The sequence below is a fragment of the Diabrotica virgifera genome, chromosome 4, assembly GCF_917563875.1.
Source record: "Diabrotica virgifera virgifera chromosome 4, PGI_DIABVI_V3a".
Classification (NCBI taxonomy): Eukaryota; Metazoa; Arthropoda; class Insecta; order Coleoptera; family Chrysomelidae; genus Diabrotica; species Diabrotica virgifera.
In genome coordinates this window covers 96,484,785-96,502,779 of record NC_065446.1, presented here as the reverse complement: position 1 = coordinate 96,502,779, position 17,995 = coordinate 96,484,785, and the positions used below count along the sequence as shown (strand labels likewise).

General features: G+C 32.6%; 1 protein-coding gene across 2 annotated transcripts in view; it reads right to left on the bottom strand.

The window, feature by feature from the left end:
- LOC114332263 (histone-lysine N-methyltransferase, H3 lysine-79 specific) overlaps positions 1 to 17,995 on the bottom strand; it is a 76,351-nt gene that overhangs the window by 52,559 nt on the left and 5,797 nt on the right. For both annotated transcript variants that reach the window (XM_028282027.2, XM_028282026.2), the window contains exons 2-3: positions 8,373 to 8,466; positions 2,122 to 2,319 (exon numbers count right to left, since the gene is read on the bottom strand). In XM_028282027.2, the coding sequence (XP_028137828.1) occupies positions 2,122 to 2,319; positions 8,373 to 8,466 (292 nt within the window). The remainder of the gene's footprint in view (positions 1 to 2,121; positions 2,320 to 8,372; positions 8,467 to 17,995) is intronic.

Sequence of the window (17,995 nt, the reverse complement as noted above, 5' to 3'; positions counted from 1 at the left end):
ACAGGATAAGAATCAGAGAAAGATTTGGCAATCACAGCATTACAAATTTACATGTACCAATAGAAATAAAATCAGATGATGATAAAGAATGTGTCTATGATCAAGTTAAACGAATCTACAATAATTGCCCCAAAAACAACATACAAATCATTTTAGACAATCTAAATAAAAAAATCAATGGAATCAGGTTGATCAACTTAGCCACATTCCTTAATGATGGTAGCGAATACATTTTTGAACACAAGAGTGTGCTAAAAGGTACATGGGAGTCACCTGACACAAACACAGTCAACCAAATAGATCACATAGCATTTGTCATCTGCCACTGCTCTACTACTCACTAGATTCAGGAACTGTCAAAGTCCAAATCTAGGATTTAAACACTATCCAGTAAATGACCGTTTTGAAGTGTAATTTTCAGGGTCAGCTCCGAATTGCAAGAAAATATGGATTTAGGTTCTACTTACCATCCACTTCAAAGTTGAATCTGTGACGTTGGTTGTTTTTACTTGGGGGTGACATTCACCCCCTTTTGAGGGTGAAAAACGCGCGTTTAAAGAAACTCCAGAAATGGATAAATTGAATAATTTTAAGCAACTTTCGTTCTATAGAGTTTTTTTCGTAAGTCAATACTATTCAAGTTATTTTCGATTAAAAATGTTGTGATTTTTCGACAAAAAAACGTTTTCTGGCGGTTGATCGCAAATAACTCAAACAGTAAATATTGTATCAAAAAAATATTCCTAGCAAAAATGTAGCATATAAAAAAATGAAAAAAAAAAATTGTGTATTAATGAAGTCTATAAACCCAGCAAAAGCAAAGTTGCAGCTCTTGAAATATACGTTCTTATTCGTCAAATTCCAAAGCGAATATTTCAACGTGAAATAACCAAAAAATTAAGCAATTTTCGGGAAAAACTTATTAAAATTTTTTAAAGTTTTATTTTGATTTTTATAAAAATTTCTAGCAATAAAACTAAACGAGTAACGCTCAAAATAAAACTGGCCTATTCTTTGGTTAAAAAAATCGTGAAAATCTCCCCTATTTAGCAACCTAAATAAAATGAATCGTTACCGCTTTACCTTTTACTTTATTTGTATGTGTACTGTTTATATGATCTAAAGAAATTTGGTTTTATAATAAAAATTTTTTTTTCTAAAAATGTTGAAAAAGTGCCCCTTTTTCAAAATAAATTAAAAAGTATTAGTGATACAAAAAATCCAAATAGTAAAAAATGTAGGATTTGCTTTTATAAATATTATAGTTTCATTTCGTTTTTCTGTAAGACAAAAATTGGTTAAGATAGGGTTGTTCAAAGTTTGGATACACTCGTGATTAGTGACTCATTCAAACACTTTAAACTATAACCCTTTCAAAAATAAGCACTTGCTAAGCAGAGGGAGATTTTCCCGATTTTTTACTCTGAACTTTATTTTGAGCATAACTCGCTTAGTTTTAATGCTATTAACTTTTATATAAAAAAAAATATTGCTTTTTTAAACACTTTAAAAAAGTTTTAAAATGCGCTTCATTTTTTGGTTATGTCACGTTGAAATATACGATTTAAAATTTGATGAATAAAGACGTATTTTTCATGAGCTACAACTTTGGATGTGCTGGGTCTATGGACTTCTCGAATACACAACTTTTTTCGTATGTTTCTATGCTACATTTTTGCTAGGAATACTTTTCTCAATAAAATACTTAGCTTTTGAGTTATTTGCGAAAAACCGCCTGAAAAGTAGTTTTTTGTCGAAAAATAAACATTTTCAATCGCAAATAACTCAAAAAGTATTGACTTACTTAAAAAACTCTACATAACGAAAGTTGTTTAGAATTAGTCAATTTATCCATTTCCGAACTTATTTCAAATGCGCGTTTTTTCACCCCCGGTGACTGTCATCCGCTAAGTAAAAGCAACCAACGGCACAATTTCAACTTTGAAGTGGAGGGTAAGTAGAACCTAAATCCAAATTTTCATGCAGTTCGGACTTGACCCTTAAAATTACACGGTGTCGCCGTATTTCCCGTTCATTTACTGGGCTTTTAGCAGAAAACAAAATAATAGCAAAAACATCAAATGCCACATTGGCCCACATGCCCTATACACTAAAACTTACTTGTTTCTGAGCTAGGAAGTTTGGGATCTACAGAAATCATCGAAAACTTTTCTTGTTTTATCCTAATTTGTGGTATGCTTGTAAACGTTGCATCAGCTGGTGTAGCGGTTTTTTGTCTTGTAGTTCTTTTGGGCAACACAGATGTGGATAGAGTATTTGGCTCCACATTTTCTTTAGACTCTTTGATTGGCTCTTTACCTATAGAAAATTGTATAATTACTTACAGTACAAATTGGTATGTGGACGGGGGCACTAGTTAAATTTTTTGCAAAATTCTAATTTCAAATCCATGTTGTAGTAGTGAGACTTATTTATACTGAACTCGCTCATGATACAATAACCCAAGATACGACACGCAGCGTTCCTAATTTCGTTCAGGTCGCGCATGACGTCACGTTGTGAGTAGATCCTTTACATTTCGAATGCATTGCCATATGATTTGGGGATTTTAACTTTTAATATCAGTTGTGAAATTTTCTAGAAGTGCTGTTTTGTTTTCTTCTTCTTCTTGTAGTGCCTATCCGTTTCGGATGTTGGCGACCATCATGGCAATCTGCACTTTGCACACTGCTGCTCTGAAAAGATTTGTAGTGGTTGTGTTGAACCACGTTCGTAGATTTTTCAGCCAGGAAATCCTTCGCCTTCCTGGTCCTCGCTTTCCCTCTACTTTTCCCTGCAAGACCAGTTGCAGCAGTCCATATCTCTCACTGTTCCTCATGATGTGACCGAGGTATTCGATTTTGGCTGTTTTTATTTTGATTAAATGCTCTTTTTCTTTTTTCATTCTCAGCAAAACACCCTCATTAGTAATGTGGTCGGTATAAGATATCTTCAGGATTCGACGATAAAGTCACATCTCAAAAGCCTCAATTTTCTTGCAGGTGGCGTCTGTGAGAGTCCACGACTCAACTCCGTACAACAGTATAGGAAATATATAACATCGTAGTAATCTGACTTTTATGGGTATCGACAAATCATGACATTTGAACAACTTTGCCATTTTTTGAAATGCAGATCTTGCTTTCTCTATCCTACATTTGATTTCTATAGAATGGTCCCAATTTTCATTGACGTTCGTACCAAGGTAGGTGTATGTTTTTACTCTTTCTATTTGTTGACCATTCACACTGATTCGTCCAAATTGCTGTTCATTCTTAGAGATCATCATACATTTGGTTTTCTTAGTGTTTAGTGAAAGTCCGTATCTCTGACTGACTTCTGCGATTCTGCTCATTAACTCCTGTAGGGCTTCAGAACTGTCAGCGAATACCACAGTGTCGTCTGCGTATCTTATGTTATTGATACATTCTCCGTTAATTCTAATTCCGGCTTCAACATCATCCAATGCGTCTTGAAAGATTTCCTCAGAGTAGATGTTAAACAGCAGTGGGGATAGTATACATCCCTGACGGACCCCACGTTTGATTTTGATATCGTCGGATTCTCCTGCCTCTGTCCGGATAGATGATGTTTGATTCCAGTAGATTGCTGATAATCCTTAAATCACAGGTGTTTATTCCAATATTGGTTAATATCTCCATCAGCTTGTCGTGCTTTACTGTATCGAACGCTTTATGGTAATCAATGAAACATGCATAAATATCGCAATTCACGTCTCTACATCGTTGAAATAGCACTTGTATACTAAATAGAGCCTCTCTTGTACCCACTGCATTTCGAAAACCAAACTGTGTTCGGCTGATTTTTTCTTCGCACAGTCTATATATCCTCTGATGTATAATTTTTAGAAATAGCTTTAAAATATGGCTTATTAAGCTGATGGTTCGGAAATCACTGCAGGATACGGACTTTGTTTTCTTTGGTAAAGCAACAAACGTCGACTTCAACCATGCTTTTGGTATTACTCCGCTTAAATATATGTCGTTAAATATTTTGGTTAGGCGTTGAGTACCGTCGGTGTCAAATAGTTTTATGAGTTCAGCATATGCATTGTCAGGTCCAGGAGCTTTGCCATCTTTTAGTTGTGATATTGCTCTTTCCACTTCACCTGATGTGATTGGTAAGTGGTCATCACATATGTAGGATGGAGGTTGTTCGGATCTAGTATCATCAAAAAGTTCCTGTATGTATTTTGTCCATATGCAGATTTCTTGATTTCTGTCTGTGATGATATTCCCCTGTTGGTCTCGCAATTTGCTAGCTGTGTTGGATTTCTGAAGACCAGCTGCTTGTTTCACCTTTTTATGCATGTTAAATGTATCATGTTTTGTTTAGTATGATTAAATATAATTATTGAGAACATAATCTAATAATAGAAATCAATTACAAACATGATTTTTTATTATTAGGCAAGATACGTCTCATTAGGTATACAGGGTGTTTCATTAATAATTGTCCATATAGTAACTGGAGAAACCTTAGCACAAAATACGAAGATTTAACCTAAAACACTTAAATAAAATGTGGTTCTATACTGAGTTACAGGGTGTTTTATCTAAAAATTTAAAAACTATTTTTGCTCAGCATTTTAAAAATATTCGACTTATCCTTTTCATACTTGGCAGGAGGTGTAGGTACTGTACAAACTACTAAATTATGTTAAACAAACGTTTCTGGCTATTACCAGAGGCGTACGACGGGGGAAAGTGAATGGTTCACCCTTTCAAAATTCTACGCCACTGGCGAAATTGCTATTTAGTTCAATTTTTCGATTCTTCAATACCTTCTATGAAAATAATATACTCTTCATTCGTAACGATAAAGTCATTAGTTTTCGAGATCTTTGAAGTTAAAAATGAAACGACACGGTTATTTTGATTAATGTATTGCATCGCTTCAGTTTTAATTTCAAATATCTCGAAAAGTAATCATTTTATCGTTATGAATGAAAAGTATATTATTTACATAAAAACTATTGCAAAATCAAAAAATTACACTAAAATAGCAATTTCTTCAGTGGCGTAGAATTTGGGAAGGGTCAATCAGCCATTATCCCCTGTCGTACGCCTCTGGTAGTAGCTAGAAACGTTTATTTATCTGAGTTTAGTAGGGTTTACAGTACTTACACTTTCTGCCAAGTATGATAAGGATACGCCAAATAGTTTTAAAATGCTGGGTACAAATAATTTTTAAATTTTAATCATATGAATCACATCATAAATAAATGAAAATAACTGTGCCGTTTCATATTTAACTTCAAATATCTCGAAAACTAATAACTTTATCATTACCAATGAAGAGTATATTATTTACGTAGAAAGTCTTGGAGAATCTAAAAATGGCATTAAATAGTAATTCCTCCAGTAGCGTAGAATTTGAGAAGGGTCAACCATTCACCATCCCCTGTCGTACGCCACTGGTAGTAGCTAGAAACGTTTGTTTATCATAAATTACTAGGGTGTCTAGTAGTCACACTTTCTGCCAAATATGAAAAGGATATGTCGAATAGTTCTAAAATGCTGAGCAAAATTGTCTTTTAAATTTTTAGATAAAACACCCTGTAACTCAGTAAGGAACCACATTTTATTAAAGCGTTTTAGGTTAAATCTTCGTATTTTGTGCTAAAGTTTTTCCAGTTACTATATGGACAATTATTAATGAAACACCCTGTATATTATACTGTATAATACACAGCGTTGCTCTCTACTGTTGTTCTGAAGCTATTTTCTTCTGGCATTTTTGTAATTAACTATTTTTAATGGGAAATAAGCCACAATGTTACCAAAAAAATGATTTTATTAACGTCTCGACGTCCAAATCGGATGCCGTTCTTAAAATACAAAAAAATATTAATGAATTAAACAAAAATGTTGTTGCTTAGTAAAAATTCTTCTAATAATTTATTTAATCTGACTCATTTATATCGGCAATTCAGACATAATATATTATACATTTTAAAGTAGAAGACTTTAAAATGATATTGCCAATTGTTCATTCGATTACATGAAATCAACCCCAACTCAAGAATGTGATCTGTCTTTAAAAATACAACCACATGACCACATGCAACGGTGACAGTAAAATTCTTGCATTAGAGATTCCATAATAAATCACGAGTGAAAACCAGGTAAAAAAACCTCGTAATACTATCATGACATCGTAAGTATTAGGTCTTACTATTATTATTGTAAGTATTATATTAGCATCTGGTATTAGTTTTGAGAGTAAACTAAAGTAAGACCTAATACTGACGATGTCGGGATGGTATCGCGAGGTTTTTTCCTGGTTTTCCCTCGTGATTTACTATGGAATCTCTAACGAGAGAATTTTACTGTCACCGTTGCATGTGGTTGTATTTTTAAAGACAGATCACATGCTATGATTTTTTTTGTGACGGATATTCTTGAGTTGGGGTTGATTTCATGTAATCGAATGAACAATTGGCAATATCATTTTAAAGTCTTCTACTTTAAAATGTATAATATATGTCTGAATTGCCGATATAAATGAGTCAGATTAAATAAATTATTGGAAGAATTTTTTACTAAGCAACAACATTTTTGTTTAATTCATTAATATGTTTTGTATTTTGACAACAGCATCAGATTTTGACGTCGAAACGTTAATAAAATCATTTGTTAGTAAAATTGTGGCTTATTTCCCATTAAACATAGTTAGTTGCTCTCTACCAGAATCCACTTTGCCTTTTCCCGCTTTGGCTAAATTTTGGGATGGAATAGGGATGGAATTTTTTTAAGGCATTGAAAATTTTTAGGAGAATATCCAAGCAGCTCGTGTTTCAGATTGCGTTCATAATCGTCGCTGTTACAATGTGTTGAACAGATACGAGCGTTGTTAACGTTAAAATTGTCTGCATGTTTACGTTTACATAATTGTTTTCACACACATCGCACTTTTTTGTCTTTTGAGAAACTAAAAAACTTGATATTCGTATCAAAACCTTGTGATTGATTGTCCACATTACAACCAAACACGGCACACCTCATTTTTAATAAAAGTTTAACAAATTATAAGTAAAATTCACCTTAAACAAAAAAATAAACACCGTTTACTATACGACCACACTGAATTTAATGCTGTTCTACTCACAGAGTGACGTAGCTACGTAGGCCCCGCCCACCGACTCCATGTCATATCTTCAGTTATTGTATCATGGAACTCGCTCAGCCGAGATTCATTTTTACACATTCGGAATAGGAAACATACAACACAAAACTTCCTACCTCACACTATTAACTGCTCAAATCAACTTATCTTTCATTAAAAAAAGAAGAATTATTGGAAATATTGGGAGTGCATACTAAACTCATAAAATTGTGTTGAATTTATTTCTACAAAATATTTTTATTTTGTACAATAAACAATTTTCTCGTTTTTTATCAATAGGTACATAATGGTGTAAATAAATAATTATTGATTGACGTAAGGTTTATGTTATTTATGTCTGTTTACTATTAATAATGTTGGCTATGAGAAGGTATGTTTGGTTGCGTAGTAATTTCCAGCCACGTCTAGCAACCTAACTTCCCCAAAAAAATTACCAACGTCACTAGACAATTGTGTCTCAGATTAGCGAATCGACTTTATTAATATACAACACAAAGAATAGAAATTTATGATTGTCTCAAAAACAGAACACGGAAATGAAAGGTTAATGATAGAGCAAACCCAAATAAAAAAAGTTAAGACATACAAATATCTGGGAACCTGGGTTGATGACAAAAATGACCAAAGCAAAGAAATTAAAGTCCGAATTGAAACTGCAAGGCAAGCATTTATAAAAATGAAGACACTGCTTACAAACAAAGACCTTCAGCTGCCTCTCAGATTGAGGGCTCTAAGATGCTACATATTTTCTATATTGCTATACGGAATGGAAGCTTGGACATTGAAGAGACAACACGTAAGAAGAATAGAAGCGTTCGAAATGTGGTGTTACAGAAGAATATTGAAAATTCAGTGAGTTCAAAGGATTACCAATGTTGAAGTGCTACGACGTTTAAATAAGGAGTTAGAAATTATGAAAAGTATAAAAACTAGAAAACTGGAATATTTAGGTCACATTACCAGAGGAGCAAAATATGAGTTGCTGAGAATTATTATGCAAGGAAGGATCCAGGGAAGAAGAAGCATAGGAAGAAGACGCTCTCCTGGCTGAGGAACCTTAGAGAATGGTTTAACTGTAGTTCATTACAACTATTCAGAGCAGCAGCCAACAAAGTGACCATAGCCATTATGATATCCAACCTCCGATAGGGGAGGGATCTTTAAGGAGAGCAAAGAATAGAAATAGTTCAACACAGTATAAAAATAAATTTTTGATGACTTACCTTCTAATTTTAATCTTTCCATTTCTTTCTTTAAATAGGAAATATCTCCTGTTTCAGCATATTTTACAAAGTTTTGTAGTCGCTTGGTTATGTTCTGAAATGCACAAAAATAAAGGCATAACTTTTTTAAACTTGTAAAAGGACATCGCACACATCTTATGGAAAATATAATGTCACTCAAATTCAATAAAATTTCTACGAATAGATTCGTTTTAAATTAACGGTCAAATCTTATCATTGCGCCAACTCTATATTTTCAATAATAAGAGCAGAAATTGATATAAATAAGTCTGAAATCAAATAGGTACGTGCATAAGTTAGAGAGAGAAAAAATATTTTAAAACACCCAAATTGTCGGTACTTCATAAATCAGCGGATTAGTTTCACTAATCCGCTTAGGCCCAGCGGGGGTTTTAAGCTCTTTTGAATAGCACCCAGAGCAATAGCGATGGTAACTGACACTTTTACTGACTCAAAAAATGTGATTTCGATAAACTTTAATTGCAATTTGCGCCGTAATTATACGTAATTAAGAGTTGGCGCAATGATAAGATTTGACCGTTACTTTAAAACGAATCTATTCGTATAAGTTTTATTGAATTTGAGTGACATTATATTTTCCATAAGATGTGTGCGATGTCCTTTAAAGGGAAATCCCTGAAGTGATTATTTTTCTGAAAAATGGCATTGGCAGAGCCAATTAGCCAGGAAGTGATTTATGTATATATCAATAATAAATATGTAATCTTTCAATAGGACCGAAAACGTTGATGAATTTTATAAATCCATTTGGATAATTTAAAAAAAAATTAACCCTAATGTAACTGACAAGGTAACTGTGTACCTTTTGTAGATTTTATTAATGTTCTTTTTTAGAATTATTTAAAGTCGCCTTGAGTTCTTATTCCGTGAAATCTCTAAGATAGTCTTGTAGTTCACTTCGCCCTTTTCTGTTACTTTTTTGTCATCGTTGTAGGTAAATAATTACATCTGAAGTTCTTACAACCTTTAATGACGGTTAAACCGTTATACATTTTGCACACAATAAGATGAATTACAAGTCCATTTATTAAAAAATACATACATAAAAAAACATAATGTAAATCAAACCTAAAAGGTACATAAAATATATACAGTGCGTCCATAAAGTAACGCATAAATTCATTATTTCGTAAACCGGCAACTTTATGGAAAAATACCGAAACAGATCAATTTTTATTTTTAAATTACGATTTTTTGGCATATATATCATACTAGTGACGTCATCCATCTGGGCGTGATGACGTAATCGATGATTTTTTTAAATAAGAATAGGGGTCAAGTGATAGCTCATTTGAAAGGGTATTCAATTATCTATTGTGTAATATAAACCTTAACATAATTATTTATACAGCGTGTTCAAAAAAACAAAAATTTTAATTGAAATAATTGAGACAAAAGAAGAATGTATGTAATTTATTTAATTTAAAATACGTTTTACTGTTGTCAGAAAACAAGAAAAAAATGTTTATTTGACAAATAAATATTGTTTTTCGCTTAAATTCAATGTTAAAGCTGCAACCCACCTGTCTCTTGGCAGTTTGAACACTTCGTTAAAGCGAAATCAATATATTATTATAAGTTTATTTGTCAAATAATTTTTTTCTATTTTCTGAGAGCAGTAAAATGTATTTAGAAATTAATAAATTACATATATTCATCTTTTTGTGCTAATTAATTTAATTTAAAAAAAATTTTTGGTCAGCCTGTATAAATAATTATGACAATGTTTATATTACTGAATAGAGAATTATATGCCCTTTTAAATGTGTTATCACATGACCCCTATTCTCATTTAAAAAATCATCAATTACGTCATCACGCCCAGATGGATGACGTCACTAGTATGATATATATGCCAAAAAACCGTAATCTAAAAATAAAAATCGAGCTGTTTCGGGACTTTTCCATAAAGTCGCCGGTTTAGGAAATAACGAATTTATGCGTAACTTTATGGACGCATTGTATAATGCAAATCGAACTTAACATGTTAATCGCCAATTAAATAAAAAAATTAACCCCAAGCCATCTCGCGATTTTTTAATTTTACATCAATATATATTTAGTTGTTTGAATATACAGGGTGTCCAGAAACTCTACCGACAAACGAAGACAGGATATTCCTCAGGTAATTTTAAGACAATTTAACCAAATTCACCCAGTACGAAAATACTTCCTAAGGGAGCTAGAGCTCTTTGAAAATGGCGTCTTGTAACTAGTTTTTCTTAAATACCTCCAGAACGCTTCTAGTTAGAAAAACAAAAATTTGTACGCATATTTATCTTCCAGATATAAATCGATTCCATCCATTGCGAATTTATAGTACCGGTCATAGGCGTCCGTTTTGGGTAGGGTAACGGTTATTTTATCGCATAATTTTTTATCTTTACATTTTAAGCATCTTTCACTTTGGATTATTAAATTGTGAGGTATGCTAGTACTAAAAGTTACTCTTCATTTAAGTCGATAGGACACACCGTTTTCAAGAAAAATCGATTTGAAAATTTTTCGTCTCTTGAATATGAAAAAAATTTTGAAACAAAACGGTGTATTTTACCAACTTAAAGTAAGAGGAATCTTTTACTACTAGAATACCTCATAATTTAATAATATAGTGTCAAAAATGCTTAAAAATTAAAGACAAAAAAGTTATGCGATAAAATAACCGTTGACCTACCCAAAACCGACGCATATGACCGATGCTAGAAATTCGCAATAAATGAAATCAATTCATCTCTGGAATATAATTGAACGTACAAGTTTTCGTTTTTCTAAATAGCTTTTTTTTTAATTTAAAAAACTAAAAATTTTCAAATCAATTTTTCTAGAAAACGGTGTATCTTATCGACTTAAAACAAGAGCACCTATTAGTACAATAATACCTCACAATTTAATAATCCAGAGTCAAAAATGCTGAAAAGCTAAAGACAAAAAATTTATGCGATAAAGTAACCGTTGCCTACCCAAAACGGACGCCTATGACCAGTACTAGAAATTTGCAATGGATGGAATCGATTTATCTCTGGAAGATAAATACGCATACCAATTTTTGTTTTTCTAGATAGAAGCGTTCCGGAGGTATTTAAGAAAAACTAATTACCATACGCCATCTTCAAATAGCTTTAGCTCCATTAGGAAGCATTTTTGGACTAAGTGAATTGGGTTAAATTGTCTTAAAATTATCTGAGGAATCTCCTGTATTCGTTTGTCGGTAGAGTTTCTGGACACCCTGTATATTTCAGAAAAGTTGCAGTGTTATTTTACCAAAGAAAACATTTTTTTATTGTTTTTTTTTGCGGCACAACTAAGTGCCGCAGAACCTAAAGAAATATTTTTGTTGACTCTGGCCATGCCGCATGCAACTAGTGCTGCACTTTGCTGTTACAACCTGTATATTCGTGGATTTGCGTGTTTCATTTTACACTGTTTGATCATTTGTAATCGTACCTTCGGCGAGTGCAGTTTATTATAGTTGTAGGTATAGAGAGTTGAAAGTTAGAATACAGTGCATAGGGCAATGTATTTCTTACCTGAAAACGGCCGACCACGTTGCCGGTTTGCCCGAGCGGTGCATTAGGACCGGATTTAAGAAGCATAGCACTGGAATATACGCGCACACAACAATAGGGAACTTGCACTAAAAAATTTGTTTGCATAAAATTGTTAATTTATGTCTTAAAATGTTATATTCAAAATATTACGTCTTAACAATAAATAGCGTACGTACAACATGTAATCAAAGTTCCGCGCCTAAAATTTCAGTTTCAAACAACTTCAAAAGCGAGAGCTGGGGTCTGACGTCACAGGCCACTCGTATCGTTTGCCCGTTCGGTGGGCTATTACATTTAATGCAGTTTGCCCATAGATAAATATTATAGTTGAAATATCTTGTTTTACTCTGTGGCAAAAATGATTTTTTCTGTGACAGGCAAAATATTAACATTTTATCTCTGTTGACATGCATCAAAAAGTTCTTTTTTATGAAATTACTTAACAAAACTTTTAGTAATAAAAGTAAGAGTAACTAAAAAGTATTGGTGCTACTATAGTATGCGGTCTACAGTGGGGTTTCTACTATAGCTTGCGGTCTACCGAGGGATGCAGTGTAAGTATAAGCTGAGATGATAAAGATATTAACTTGTAAAATTACAATAATGATTCTTCTTATTTATGCGTATTATTAACTTTGTAAAGAAGGATTTTGTTGGCTATGTACACGTTCTATCGGTACGTCTGCTAATCACCATAATCTTTTCTCAGAAGGCTTTGAACACAATAATGAAAGGCTCCAGTAGGTACTAATAAACATTACAATAAAATATAATCTTTATTATAATGCAAATTACACCGTAATCTTTTCCAGGATATACGAAATCCTTCGATTAGAGGTAGGTAGATCAAACCCACGGGGTAAACCGTATACTATAATATAATGGTACCAATCTATTGTTATAAACGGTTGTTATATATCAATTTCAGTTTAAGACTAAGCTGATTGGGGAACTACTTATTACAATATATAAGATGAACATAAATAATACCTAGGAATTTTCCATTGAAGACGATTAAAATGTAATATACCCGTGATACCTACCCTAATCGCGTTGTTTCCGACTGCTAGCCCGGTTGAGCGTGGCCCGTGACGTCGGACCAATAGAAGGACGTTCAAGAGCCTCCTAAGATATTTGAATTTTATAGCATTTTCAAAGCGTCGTAATTATCGTACGGGTTAAAAATATTCGTTTTTTCGCATGCAAGCGTTTTAAGATCATGTTACCTTATGTGTTTTAATATCATTTTAATATTTAAAAATTTATGCAAGTTCCCTATTGCCTACGGTTGTATACACGCACCTACCACTGTGCCGACATGAACGGCATCCATGTGCGCCGTAAGACTAACACTGCATTCTAACTCTGGCTTTTACTATAGACATGATGTTATTCGATGATGAATGCAACGAAAGCAATTTATGGGACGAAAACTCTAAAGATGATTTTCTACCTAGTGAAGTAATAGCGTGCAATAAACATTACTGTGTTTCCTGCTTCTTTGTGACCCATTCTGCCAACAAAATATAGTTCTACAAATTTTAATGTGTTTAGTTTTTTCTAATAAACAAATGTTGTTCTGAAGCTATTTCCTTGTGGCATGTTTATAATAAACAAACTTCAAAAGCATATACAATGTTCTTACGATATACGAATAAAAGTAACCTTTCCACATATCGCCGGCCCGGAAGAAGAATGACGTAACGGCAAATTTTTTCAATACCCGTTTATTGGGTAATAAACTTCTAAAATACCCTGTATAAACATGATTCAAAAACGACAGACCTGTTACTATGTGCTGAGCCACCACAGGGTAGTTGCGTCGTTATTGAAATATGCTCTATTTTAGACCTTTTTTTAAATGCACAATGACGCAACTGTAGATAGGGTTGAAAATGAGGGAATTAAATCAAGATATTGAAATTCCAACCAATAGGGATGAAAATAAAGCACATCATTGTAAGAATAACTGCCATACTAAATATTTAAAAATAGTTTTTTTGTACAGAAAAATTTTAAGATGGAGAATGACGTAACCGTAGTAGAAAGGGTTGAAAATGGGGGGATTAAACTATGATAATGCAATTCGAACCAACTGGGACGAAAATAAAAGCCATCACTGTCATACCGATGCTCCTGGACGATGACTCTTCATTTAATCACTATTTTAAATATTTAAAAATTTTAAGATGAAGATTATCTTAAATTAAGATAATGAAATTCGAACCAATAGGGATGAAAATAAAAGCCATCTTTGTAAGATTAAATGCCATAGCGATGCTCTTGAATGATTACTCTTTATTTAATCCCTATTTTAAATATTTAAAAATTGTTTTTCTGCTCTCCTGAAGAAACTTGCTTTTTGCAGTTACGTCATTCTTCTTCCGGACCGGCGATATATTGAGTTTTTTGGTAATTGAAACTTGAAATTCCGGGGAAGTAAGCGACTTGGGTCTGTCAGTCCACATAATTATTACTCCCATATATGTCCCATAACTGTATAGCAACTGCAGTATGATAGAAATGTCACGCAACAAAATACATTGGAACAACATGCGGCATAGGCATAACTGCTGTGCCACAGAAACTAATTTTTTAGTGCAGCGTACTGTGAATGCTGCGTGGCGATTAACGTGTTAAGTTAATGTTCTTAGTTGGGATAGATTGTTCATTATAAACCGGTTTTCTACATACATAACACAGATTTCTTGTTTTATGTTGTCTTTGGTGAAACTTTCTAAGCACAGTACAACAAACAACCACGGTAATACACCCAGAATCATCATGAGATGGCACATCTCTGTCAACTGATTGGATAATGTGCCGGCCAAGAAGCTTTTCCATAGAATTATTTATAGGTTTTGCAACCACCGTTAAAATGGTAATACAACTTTCTATAGCAGGAATACATAACTGTTTTGTAAGATCTACAAAGAATTTTAGATAAGGTTGTTGCAACGAGCGAAGAATTTGGTCTGTCACTAAACATAAAGAAAACAAAATTCATGGTTATATCAAAGAAAAATATTAGAAACATCAATCTACATGTAAATAATAAGACAATAGAGCGAGTTCAGCATTATAACTATTTAGGGACAAACATGACTGAAATATACGATTATACCAAAGAAATCAGAGTTAGAACAGAAAAGGCTAGAAGTGCATTCAATAATACGAAGCAAATATTATGTAGTGGAGACCTCAGCTTAAATCTTAGAAAACATGTACTAAAATGTTATGTATTTTCTGTTCTTTTGTATGGTGTGGAGACAGGGACTCTTAATAAACAATGTCTCAATTGGTTGGAAGCATTTGAAATGTGGTCATATCGAAGAATGCTGAGAATCTCTTGGACAGTTAGAGTAACCAATGAAGAAGTACTAAGAAGAATAGAGAACAGCAGGGAGATACTGGATTCAATCAAAATAAGAAACCTGCAATACTTGGGTCATATTATAACACGTGGTGACAGATATAAGCTCCTAAAATTAATAATACAGGGAAAGATTCAAGGAAGGTGCGTAGGTAGAAGAAAAATGGCCTGGCTGAGAAATATCAGAGAATGGTTTGAATGCAGCTCAACTGAACTCTTTCGGGCTGTAGTGTCGCTGCAACATCAACCATATTGTAATTAATACTAATGACCAATGATTTGTTCTGCATTTGGCTATATACTCTGTTAACAGTTTGTTCATCACATATTACGATTCGTTTGTCCTATCTTCTTCTTAGGGGGCCTGTCCGTTCAGAATGTTGGCGATCATTGGCTATGATGACTTTGTTGGTTGCTATACGGGATAGTTGTGTTGAGGTCTTTCTATACCATGCTCTCAGGTTGGCAAGCCAGGATATTCTTCATCGTCCTGTGACCCTTTTTCCTTCAATTTTGCCTTGTAAAATGCATTGGAGTAGCTCGTATCTGCCTTCATTTCTCATTATATCAACACCCCCGTCAAACAAGTTAGATCTATTTTCAGATTTCAACACAGGTGAATTCATCAAAAAATTGCGCACACATCAATATAAATGACATAGTTTAATTATCAATAGTTTGGCTAATACTCCATTGAAAAAGGTGTATTTTAACTTACGTGTGCTATTTTAGCGTGAAAAAGGCAGTAACACTGGATACTACCTATGTTAAATATTTACTTTCTTTATACTTGAAGATTAACAAGGTTTTTTTAAATGAGGTACAACTTTGTTACACGTATGTTTAATTAATTTATTTATTTATTTTATTCAATAAACGGCAGAGCCAATTTACAAAAAAATGTATAAAAAAAATGAAATATTATGGTAAACAGTAAAGATAACCAATTTTAACCTAATATAACAAATAACAAAAGATAATAAAAATGACAACAATGACAACAATAAAAACCAACAAAATTAAATTAGTAACAATAATAAATAATTAATAAATTATAGGAACTAGTACTTTACTTCAGTTACTGAATTATGTATGCTTCTTTTAATTTATAAAAATTTATAAAGTAATCAAACATACATATGGTGCATCTCATCAGTCAATTTATCGAAATGAAAATAAAAAAGGATTTACAGACTTTTTTTCTTTTTGATAGTTGAGGTAGACAAAATATATACCTATAGAATAGTTTTTGCTACATACTTCTATGTAGCGAAAAAGCTTAATATTAACATTACACATATATTTTTTGAAATAGCACAATTATTGCAAGACAAGTGTGATTCAATGCATGCCCTTATAGAAAAACGGAAAAAACATTAAGTCATATATGCTCCAAACCAATGGATAACCATGATACGATGTGCCAAAGCATCAGGCAAGCCTTAATCCGTAGCTGAAATAAATCAGAAGCAAAGTCTGCATCTTAACCTATTTTAAGGACACACATGTTAATTTTGAAGTAGATATTAATAGTAAAGGAGTAAAGTAATAGGTAAAGTAAAACGGTCTAAAATTAAATATGTATTTCCAGATACGCCATAAAAATGAGAAAAATTTGAGATATTTTATACTAAGCATAGTGATAGAATATTGTTATTATTGTAAAATTTATAATTTCCAATTAAAATTATTGTGAAAACTGAGTTGATATTTTGTTTAAATACAGGGTGATTGATTAGTAGGGTAAAGCTCAATATCTCCGCTATCCGCTGTGAGCTCGTACGTAGAGGGGATATTTACAAATTCTCGAGCGCCAGTAGTGGCAAGTCTGTAAACATTTACCGGAAATTTGACATAAATGTCAAAGTGATTAATGTAAAATTAAAATTAAAAACATTAATTATAAAAAATATTAGTTGGTCAAAGCTGTGGTATATATTTTTACCTTAAATATACTTACGTTTTAAATACTGAATTTAAGTTTTTTTAATGTTCCATAATATGTAATTATAATTTAATCTAAAAATCTTAGCGCCATCTACACGATAATTGTGAAAGTATCCGAAGTAAGAAATTCATATTTTATCAATAGAACGTCAAAATGGTTAGCAAAATCTTAAAAAAATCGATTACAATTTGATTAATTTTTTGCGTTGTAAATGTTAAGCGATAACAATTAAATAATAAATTTAAAAATTACCGGTGAAAGATAGTTCCAGTAATCCGCTAGGAGCGCCACCAGCGAAGCTCAGAGCGTATAGTAATAGATAGCAATAAAAGTTAGTAACAAAAATTTTAGCCACCTTTCAGCTTCACATTACAAAATTAGAATGTTACAGGGTGTTCCATAACACAGTGGCAGACCAAACTTATGTTTTTTTAAATGGAACACCCTATATTTTATTTTAAATTCGAAATCCTGTTAACTTCTTCATCACAAAAATATAAAGGTTTATTATGTTATACAGGGTATTTACAAAGTTATAACCAATTTTATATGAAAATCGTAACAAGTTCAACTCCCTGTATAAAAAAAAATAAGCAAAACAACAATGGTTTATTAATGCCATATTTTTTAACGTATTGTCAAATTTTTCAGGAATGGTCGATATTGCTAATTTTCTTTATATCAAATACAGGGTGAGTCAAAACGCAAGTAC